The 11,391-nt window shown below is 37.6% G+C and overlaps 1 protein-coding gene across 1 annotated transcript in view; it reads right to left on the reverse strand.

Annotated features, from left to right (window-relative positions):
- SKOR2 (SKI family transcriptional corepressor 2) overlaps window positions 1–11,391 on the reverse strand; it is a 34,007-nt gene that overhangs the window by 16,596 nt on the left and 6,020 nt on the right. Inside the window, exons 4-5 of the mRNA XM_061130657.1 lie at window positions 930–995; window positions 453–551 (exon numbers count right to left, since the gene is read on the reverse strand). Coding sequence (XP_060986640.1) covers window positions 453–551; window positions 930–995 — 165 coding nt within the window. The remainder of the gene's footprint in view (window positions 1–452; window positions 552–929; window positions 996–11,391) is intronic.

Here is an 11,391-nt window from a genome sequence, read left to right on the forward strand (position 1 = left end):
TACTAAAATTATACACATTTTAATTAATAAAATATAGGTATATTGAATTGTTAAATTTTAAATCTTCATATTTCAAGTACCAGGCAGCTCTCTAGCACTATCTGAGAAAAGGAATTAACTATTCTTTTGTTTTTCCTACCTTAGAGAAAAAAATACTTGAGTAGTTCTTTTGTTTTAAAAATATTAATATATTTATTTAAATGTATCTATATATTTAAAGGTATATTTGCATACATGTTTTAAATGTACACAATATATATATGCACAAACACATATCTACCAATACAATTAATACCAAAAGGTTCTTATAAGAAATTTTATCTGTGAGCTGATAAAATAACAGGCTAAAATTTCCAAATACTAAAGAGATCACAGGAAGATCATGTACTTACACTGACTAATAAACATGTTATCAAATATCATAATGCAATGAAATAAAAGTGATTTCTTACTGAATACTGGGAAAGATGTATTTCCTTTTAACACTTGGAATTCTTGTTCGAGTCGTCTCCGTAAATCTATTTGTTCAAATAAAACCTTCTGAAGTTCTTCTAATAAAGAAAAAAAAGAGTCATTTTACTAATCTTTACAAATAACTCTCCAGAGAACTGTTATATATGGCAATTTATTATTATAAGACAAAATATTTTACTAGTTTAAAAAGTGTTGCATAGACATAGGATAGATTTTGTGCAGAAATCCATGAATATAAATCAATGTAATATATTATTTTAAAGTATTATATTACAGTGTCATGTATTGATTGATATGTATGCATTAATCTCAATTATATCCACCCAATGGTCCATATATTATTCATATGTTGCTTGTCAAGCTTAAAATATGGTGTAGAGCAAAAATATCCTCCTATTATCTCTTTAGTCTTTTAAAGCTAAGAGAAGTTCCACAGAATTAAAACTTTTCTTTACCTTTCCCCATATTTTCTACATCCTTTTTGAGTGAATGAGGCGAATTCGTCTCCTGTGTGTGTTCACCTTGTAAAAAGGAGGAAAAAATATTAGTTTTGTGTAGACTATTTTCTGCAAGTTTTTACTTTCACTTTCTATCTACAAAAGAGTGCATTTAATATAACTTCAAAGTGGAAGTCCTCAGAGCCAGATGTTGTCCTCATTTGCTCCTGTATCCTTCCCCTAAACCACGGCGGGGCGGGACTGGAGGGACAGAACTGAGGTCAGAGTCCACCTACACCACGATGGTGGCTCCACGAAAGCACACTCTCGATGTCACTGCATCCCAGCCCCCATCACCACCCAGTCTTTACCACGATGCTAACTGTTAGAACAGCAAAAGAGGAGGTTGAACAGTCGACATTTCTGGTAGAAGTCTGATCAGAGTCCCTCTGTTTCTAGAAGCGAAGAAGCCTGCTGTTAATTAGAAGGCCCCCAGGACCAGAAGAAGAAGCCTTCAGTCTTCTTGGGTCACCAAAATGGGCAGTGAAGAAGAAGTGGGAGGAGGCTTTAGCTGTCCCTGGGAGAGAATATATGAGACTGCTGTGTGTGTGTGTGCGTGCTAAGTCGATTCAGTCGTGTCCGACTCTGTGTGACCCCATGGACTGTAGCCCACTAGGCTACTCTGTCCATGGGGTTCTCCAGGCAAGAATACTGGAGTGGGTTGCCATGCCCTCCTCCAGGGGATCTTCCCAACCCAGGGATCAAAGCAAATTGCAGGCAGATTCTTTACCCTCTGAGCCACCAGGGAAGTGGTTTCCTAATAATTGATAGGTTGTTTAAGAAGAAATCAACCTAAGTGAGCGGTGTGAAATAAGTCATGTAACTTTGTAACAATCACATGCTTACTGATGATAATTTCTTAACTATGATAATTTCTTAATTACTCGTCTTCAACCATACAAACCATATTATGCATAGAGCTTAGATTGTTGTTCTTAACTATTTTGCAGGTGCTAACTAGAATGACAGCAAGCCAAGAAAGTGTATAGCTAAGTCATAAATTCAGTCTATATAATCCAGAAAACATAAGCAAAGAAATGTAATCATTCAACTATCAGAATTTTTAAAATCTCAACTTGCTATCTGCAATTATCCAAATCATTTAATTAAGCTTTCCATTTTCATCTAAAGCGATGTGGTCGTCCAGCAAGTGTGCTCTGAGGAGGTTTCCTGAATGCCCCTCCTCTCTCCCTCGGGTTAGCTCTTCTGTGTCCCTGGTGCTGTTCCCGCGCAGCCTTCGGCACCTAGGAGGCAGCGTACTATTTGGAAGCAGGTGCTCTGTCTTTTCTGTATGGCCAGTGCCTATTACAGTGCTAGACACATGCTAGGTATTCAATAAAGTCTTTCCAACTGTCACTGAAAGGGACCTGGGCAGTCATGAATTCTAAATTACAACACAGATCAGATAGATCATTTCAGTTCTCTTTTCATTGTGTTTTAATTTTCCTTCCTCAGCAAGAAACAGAATGGAAGTGGTCCTGGGCACCTGCAGGAATACTGGAAAACTTTACCGTGAAGGTAAAAATTTCTGCAAAGAGGAAAGAAGAATTTCTTCCCAAAGCAGCAGCCTATGGTATCAAGGACAGACAGAGAAATCTTCCACATGATATTATAAACAGCGATTCTGTAGCTTACCTGATGACTGTCAGGAGTATGTGTGTACAGATGAGCATGTGTGCATATGTGTGCAGATGTAAATACAAATACACAAATATTCACAAGTATGTGCAGAGTTATGGGAAGGCGCTTCCCCTGGCTCCCCATTGTTAATAATATCCAGGGCATACCTGAATTCTTTAATGGCAGCCATTTTCTGTACCATCTAGATCATATTTGCACAAACTCATTCTCACTCTCATCTGGGACATTGCCTCTCTCTACAGACCTTTGAATATTAATACTTTGGCTTTCTTCTCCATATAGTAAAATAATGAGAAAATATCTGCAAAACATTTTACATACAGATCTCAATGTAATTCCTATAAATTACTATTATCTAAAAGAAAGGCTTCCCTGGTGGCTCAAGTGGTAAAGAATCTGTCTGCAGTGCAGGAGACCCAGGTTTGATCCCTGAGTCAGGAAGATCCCGTGGAGAAGGAAATGGCAATCCACTCCAGTATTCTTGCCTGGAGAATTCCATGGATAGAGGAAGCCTGGTGGGCTACAGTCCACCAGGTCACAAAGAGTCGGACATAACCAAGCACTAACACTAAAAGAAGAGTAACCTGAAGGTTGACCACAAATCATACATACATAAATCAGGAATGCGTGCGTGTGTGCTAAGTTGCTTCAGTCATGTCTGACTCTTTGTAACCTATGGACTGTTGCTTACCAGGCTCCTCTGTCCATGGAGATCTCCAGGCAAGAATACTGGAGTGAGTTGCAATGTTCTCCTCCAGGGGAACTTCCCCACCCTGGGATCGAACCCACGTCTCTTACATTTCCTGTATTGGCCACTAGTGCCACCTGGGAAGCCCCATAAACCAAGAAAAATGGTATTTAAAAATGAAGGTAAATTCATATTATGTGCAGCTTTGCCTTTGTTTACTTTAGAGTCAACTAACCAGTTAAACTCATAGATGTTTCATATCTACATGTTGAGGCTGAACAAGATATGAAATGAGCATGCACACATTTCTGTACCTATCTACAGAGCATAGTGAGATTTCATCATTCTACAACTTCCCCAACCACTCAACACATGATTTAAATGAGACAGTTTCTGAATAAGCAACTCTAGAAGCCATTTACTTATCACATTATAGACCAGTTTCTTTTTGATCTATTAATGTATTTTGTGGACTATTTACCTTATATTACATTTCAACTAGATAATTAATTTCAAAAATTAATATATGATATGTAAAAATGCATATCTTTTCCACTTCACAGTTAGTAAGTTTACATATCTATGAAGCATTAAACAAATAGGGAGTAAATGAAAACTATATAAATAACAGGCAAATCTACTGGTAACATAACAAAGTTTTCATCTACTTTGTAGAGGTTTTAATAATATTTTACATCAGCGTCTATTTTAAACAGATATTTTGCTACAGCTTCTCAGGAAAATCTGCCAATTTTGAGTTCAGAAGGTTCAGAGGTCTCACTTACAAAGGGTTTTAAAAATTGGGTCAATGTTAGGTAAATAAGGAGCATAGAAGCTTCAGTTGCCTTTTGTATATCCTTTACTGGACCGTTGCCTTTTGTATATTACTAATCTGTGAAAACCAGATTGTTAATGGTGGTTAAAAATGACCTCTGGGAGCCTGGATATGTTTGTTCACTACTACTGCTAATGTTTTCCATCTGGCTAAAAGGAAAGAAAGCAGTCTAATAGTAGATTAAATAAATGAGATTTAGTTGACAATGAACTTCCCATTTTTATAAATATTCCATCAGGTTAAATGCATTTTACTTTTCCAAAATTAATGAATGGGTTTGGAGACATCCCAAAATGAAAATGCTTACTATCTTCCCATTATATTCTCCCTTAAAAAAAAAAAAAAAGTTACACAAAGGCCAGGGTGGAGGGGGGCATAAGATCTTAATGATAAAGAAAATGGTTGAAATAGCTTAAACTTGGAGAATGATGGATAATTTGGGCATAAAATGCATAAAAGAGCCACAGCTCGGGATGAGTCTACACAAATGCACATTCGTGGCGTTGCTTGTGAAGCCTGCTCGCCCCAAGAGGGTAGAGACAGCACGATCGCACATCAGAGAAACTACACTTCTGCTGAGTGCAGCGGAGCCCAGAGAGCCTGGAGCCACATGGTTCCTGCTTCCCTGGTCTCTCCAGGGTCCTCTGGGACCAGGCAGTCCCACATCTCCACCCGACCCCTGGTTCTGCCCTCACGCACACAGTCATTAGAGACTGGAAGTACAAGAGAGACAGATGTGAGCATTCGCCACGCCAAAGCAGGCACGAGCAGTAAATAGCAGATGAAGGGTGAAACTGGAATATCCAAAGGGGGGAAAAAACCTTAAAAAAGCCAATAGATTGACCAGTGCTACATTTCAAGGCACAATGGTAATGACTTTCTGTTAAACGTCATGGCACACCTCTGCTCGAGACCCTGCAGTGGTCCCCTGTGGTCTACACTGCATGATCCACTCCAGGTTCTCCAGTAACCCTGTCCCATCCAGCTCCACCAACCTGAATTTCTCTGTCACTAAGCAAAAACCCTTTCCCCAAGGCAGACATCTGCTGGCTCTGTTTTAGGTGGTTTCTCTTCCCTAAGTTGCACCCCCACTAGTCCATCCAAAACCAGAAGTCCCCCAAGTGCCACTGACTATTCCCTACACTAGTTTGGTCTTCCTCAGCTAGAAAATCTGCTTTCTGAAGGCAGAGGAATCCTGCTCTACAGGTAACCCCCAATGCCTCTGCTCTAGGGAAGGGTACAGATACATTCCACAAATGCTTGTACTTCATTTAATCCAATCTGCTTTGCGAAAGAAATACAAATTAATGTTATTGTGAAACTCCAATTATCATAATGTTTTTCAAGTACTAACTCATTCCTACAGACCAAAAAAGCATACTTTGATCCATTGTACAGTCTAAGATTTACTCTATATTTTCAGTTTACTGGAGAAGTTTGTGATTATTTCAATTTTTGTTTCTATCTGACATTTGGAAAATTTCTTCCAGGGACAAACAAAACTATAGCACTGAATGTTAACCAAGACATGAAAATGCTAATTCACATACACGTCTGCTGTGGCCTCCAACTGCAAAAAAAAAATCTTACATTTTTTAGAGCTCATTTAATTTGAAGAGCCAAATGAGTAGGTCAGATAACCTGTTCTGTTTGTTGGTGGCTGTGAGATGGGAGGAAAAGTTGATTAAATAGATATTATGTTCTCAAGCTAAACTTAAATTCAATAAATAAGCTCATTTAAGTCCTGTATCCTGTATGTATACAGGGCATCTAAGTACAGAGGGTACAATATAAAATGCCTGACATTTGGATGAAGAGTAAAATTGTTGGCATTTGCCTAGCCCTCCTATGGAAATACATCCTCCTTCCTTCTCCTTTCAATCCCACTCTGCTTCCTACTCCTTATCTTGGCTGTCTCCTTTTTAAAGTCTCCTCTGAGCCTGCAACAAGCACTCTATGGCTTTGCCCCAGCCAGCAGCCCCAGGGGTTAGCAAGTTGCTTGTCTTTGAAAGGTCCTTCTGTTCCCCCAGGATGGTTGTTGACAACAATTGATGAAAAACATTTGGAGAAAATACATTTCAGAAAATGCACACTGAAGGGTAAATTTAGTCAATGAAACTATTGTGGTTTGGGGCTGTGTCTATACATGAGATACACATGCATTCTAACATTTGGATGAGGAATAAAAAATTTCATCCACATGTTTTTGTCATTCATGGGGACTCATGTGCTACCATAGGTGTTTTGGTGCAGAGGAGTGGACCCTAGAAGAGAAGGCAAGATGTGTACGCAAAGCTTCTTGTCTGCACACAGTTCCCGGGGTCCTGTCACGCCCTCCGGGCTGGGCTGAGGTCCTGCACTCTGCCTCCCAGCAGCCCCAGCACAGGCAGGCCTGGCATCTGTTGATTGAGAGACTCTTATGTATGTTTTACTTGTGAAGAAAACTGAATTTTCATAATTAATCTTAGTTTTATAATCTGACGTTAAGACTTCTGGAAGTTAATTTTTTGTTCCCCTAACAATCTACCTTAGAGGTACAATTTGGATGGGGTCAAAGTTAATCTACAATTTATATAACTGGTACTTTGAACAATAATCAAGATTTAGCCCAATGTATGGTTTAGAGAGGTTTTTAAGAACATTTTGCATTAAGGCATTAAAAAATCAATTACACAGAAAGCTAGGTTAAGTAATTTTCTCCTCTATCAGTGGGACGTGGACTTGTGTTAATTTCTTGGTGTTAAAGTCTACATTAAACTCCTCCCCTGTGACTTTTGGCACTGTAGTGAGGTCACAGAACAGAAGAGAAAAGAAAATCAATACCACTGGAGAGGGTATGCTACAAAATGAGCTAACTAAATATTAACTCCATTAACCAAAAAGAATGAACAAGAGCAAGATTAATATCGGTGGGTTTATAGTTTGTGATCAAAATTTATCGTGAGCTGCATACACATTGCTTCTTGAATCAGCATATGAAATTTTTTTGATTAGTGAATTGTGAATTTATTTAGAATTCTCTTGAGTTCTAGAACTTGTCAATTAATGCTATTTTTAATTTTTTTTTCTGGAGAGTTTTAAATTGTCCTTCTCTGTCTCCTTGAGTTCATATACCTTATTAAAAGCCACAAAAAGAAAATGTTTCCATAAATAAAAAGAAATTTATATCTGAAATATGAGGATTGGTTCACTTCAAATACATATATTTAAATACATCAAGTCATTGTTCATAAAAACGTTGGTAGTAATTTAGAGGTGTATAATGAGACCCAAAGCAGTCAAAGTCACCTAGTAGGTGAGAAAATTAAAACTCAGATCTACCAGTCTATGCTTTTTAGACATTTTTTTCTTCTTTTATTTAAAAAAAAATTCATAAGTGTGTTTTAAAATAGAATGGAATAATAAATCCGAGTGCCTCATCTGCTATATATTCATGAGAAGTGTAACTGCTTCTTTCTATTCTCAGGAATCCGTCCATAGCATATTAAGTACACTAGAGAATCATACCAATGAAAATCAAATTGATTTTAAAACTTCTATACATATAACAAGATGCAGCCACATTGAGAGTCCAATTGTGCTCGCGTTTCTACACAATGAAAGGGATTGAAATCGAGGATGACTCTACTTCACGTGATTTCCTTGACCTGCAATAGCTTTCAGCTGTCTCACTGGCTTACCCCGCTGCATTCAATTTCAAATCACTTAACTTCACTGAAGTTATTCAAAAAGGATATGCAAAACTTGACTCTGGGATTGCAAGCAAAATGCTGTCATTTAAACTTTTGAGTAGGTAATATTTTGACCAAACTGGCATTCCCCTAATCGTATATTATTTGGCTTTAAAGCCATGGGTCTTATTTTAAAGAGACCTATAGAGAAAGGTTCTGGATTCTGGGTGATTTTGGCTGCTTAAAACTTTGTTTGGTCCCTCTAATTACAAAGAAGTATAATATCTGCTATGAGTAAGGTTAATGACCACTAATAGGAAGGATTTTAAAAAATCATTTAAAAATGTAATTTCTTTGAAATTGCTGAAACATAACAGTTACTAGGGGCTTCCCTGGTGGCTCAGCTGGTAAAGAATCCACCTGCAATGCAGGAGACCAAGGTTTGATCCCTTGGTTGGGAAGATCCCCTGGAGAAGGGAATGGTAACCCACTCCAGTATTCTTGCCTGGAGAATTCCATGGACAGAGAAGCCTGGTGGGCTACAGTCCATGGGATCGCAAAGAATAGGACACAACTGAGCAACTGACACTCACTTTCACTCAACAGTTACCAACAGGGCTGAAAGGTGGAGCAAAGGCCAAACTTAATTAAAATAGTGAACTAAAAAAATGAACTGGAACTAAATACTGTTGCTAAATCTGTATTAGGGACAAATTGAAGCAAGGCTTTATCTTTATGTTTAGAAAAAGGTCAGAAATCTCCTGATAAACTATAATTATGATTGTCATGGGAGTGAAAAATTCATGTAAAAATAAAAAACTGCATACCGACTTATTAGGTAGTTTATAAAGACATTTCCTTATTCTATATTATACTGTATATGCACAGAAATAAAATACTGATATTATCCAATAATGATGATTGAATTAAACACTGGCTAAAGAGACATATGGCTATATAAATCTTATTGGATGTTGTATTGTTTTAGATTACTACAGTATTCATACTGTCTTATAGCTCATACATTTCCTCTTTTTTATTGAAAGTAACTTGAGAACAGGGACTGGTATTGATTCTACCTCTGAATCTCTAGAGCCTGGAGAAGTAGCTAGCATACAGTAGGTGTTAAAGGACACTTGCTCCTTGGAAGAAAAGTTATGACCAACCCAGACAGCTTATTAAAAAGCAGAGACATTGTTTTTCCAACAAAAGTTCGTCTAGTCAAAGCTATGGTATTTCTGGCAGTCACGTATGGATGTGAGAGTTGGACTATAAAGAAAACTGAGCATCGAAGAATTGATGCTTTTGAACTGTGGTATTGGAGAAGACTCCTCAGAGTCCCTTGGACTGCAAGGAGATCCAACCAGTCCATCCTAAAGGAAATCAGTCCTGAATATTCATTGGAAGGACTGATATTGAAGCTGAAACTCCAATACATTGGCCACCTGATGCGAAGAACTGTCTCCTCTGAAAAGACTTTGATGCTGGCAAAGACTGAAGTTGGGAAGAGAAGGGGATGACAGAGGATGAGATGGTTGGATGGCATCACTGACTCAATGCACCTGAGTTTGAGTAAGCTCCGGGAGTTGGTGATGGACAGGGAAGCCTGGCGTGCTGCAGTCCATGGGGGTCACAAAAGTCAGATACGACTGAGCGTGTTCTGAAATATTTGTGGAGTAATTGAGTAAATAAACAAATGAATGCTATCATGTACATGTGGAAGTTAACAGTTGTTACATGGGGAAAAATAACTCCACTCACCAGCAAGGTGTTCTGGATAAAGCAGTCTATTGCTACCACTCCAAAGCACTTCATCACAAGGCTTCATAATTTTTTTGGTTCATCTGGATTTTTGACACTTTGCTAAATGAATGGATTCTTGGAGTTTGATCTTAAGCAAGTACCTTAATACCAAAACAGACCAACTGGGGCCTCCCAAGTGGCTCAGTGGTAAAGAATCTGCCTGCCAATGCAGGAGATGCAAGAGACGCAGGCTTGATCCCTGGGTCAGGAAGATCCCTTGGAGGAGGAAATGGCAACCCGCTCCAGTATATCTTGCCTGAAAAATTTTATGGTCAGAGGAGCATGGTGAGCTGCAGTCCATGGGGTTGCAGAGTTGGACATGACTGAGCGAATGAGCATGCACGCATAGGTCAATTGAGTGACCATTTTTGGATTTTCTCCAATGTGCATTGCATTGTGAAGACCATGAATTGATCTTCCCTACAAGCATGTACAGCCAAAAGTAGAGCAAGTCCTACAAAAGCCCAAACTCCCTAACACTTTCTGGTGTTTAAAACATCATTTCTACAGGCTCGGCAAAGGAACCATGAGGATGAAATTCTTGTGACCCCAAGATTCCAAGATAAATTTTAAAAAATATATTCTTCACTCAAACATTTGTTCATTTCAATAATATATTTTCATCCCTTTCACGTCCCACCTGTCTCCCATTCAATACAGGATAATAATAATATGATATAACCTACTACCTACATGCTTCCCTGAATAATGTGAGGATGAAATTGTAATATGGAAAATCAATGTCAAACAAGTTTCTCTGGGAATCTGTATCAAATTAATTATTGTGAGGGAGGGACTAGTAACAGATCAATAGTATGACGAGGTGTTATTACCAACATAACTATTGACTCTACCACCCTGAGTTCCAGGCACTGAGGAATTTTTATGTGAACACAGATCCTGACTGTACTTTTACTTCCTTCCTTTTGGCATTCGTATTTCCATCTGAACATCAAACAGCAGTCTAGTCTGTGGTTTTGATCCACTCTTGCTATCACCCTTGGTTCACCCCTTCCAAGGCCAGGAGGAACTCATATTCAAATGGAACCAGCCCAGTTATGAAAATTGGAGGAAGACAAAGAAGAGAAATTCAGTTTTTAACAAATCTACAGAGACTATTCATGTATACAGAATCAAGAAGAGGTAATTCAGTAAAGAAATCAATATGTTCTAATACATTTAGATTTCTAATGGGTATACACATTTGTTGAAATGTTGACTTAAAATTTTTATAAGAATTATGAATACTGGCTATTAAGGACAAGGTAGGAAATTAAAGTTCCAAAAAGATGATTTCAGATTGTGAAACTTGGATCTTCTCATTAAATCTACGAAAACTATTTTAACAGTTTAAACATCAAATTATACCACAATTTTGTACAAATTATTGATACCTCTTTAAAAACTATGTACATTTTAAATCTTTTATAGAATATTTATAAAATTTTATTTTTATTTTCTTTAAAACTTGCACCCAGAGTTAGAGCTTAGATGCAGAGAGACTTCTAATGAGTTATGCTTTAGCGAAATGAAGTCTCATGTGAATTATTCCCTAAATGTGTTATTTTATATTAAATACATATATAGTATAATTTGAACTTTAATATCACCAATAGCCAAAATAAAAACCTCCAAACTTAGGAAAAACAACATTAAAATTAAGCATATACATTACAAAGTACTAATTTTAACAAGCAACATGAAATTAAAACTTGTCTTAAGTAAATGAAAAGTGGGATCCCCATCCTGTCTCTGAGTGGGTTATACATTATTTTAAAAATA

The sequence above is a fragment of the Dama dama genome, chromosome 27, assembly GCF_033118175.1.
Source record: "Dama dama isolate Ldn47 chromosome 27, ASM3311817v1, whole genome shotgun sequence".
NCBI classification, from domain to species: domain Eukaryota; kingdom Metazoa; phylum Chordata; class Mammalia; order Artiodactyla; family Cervidae; genus Dama; species Dama dama.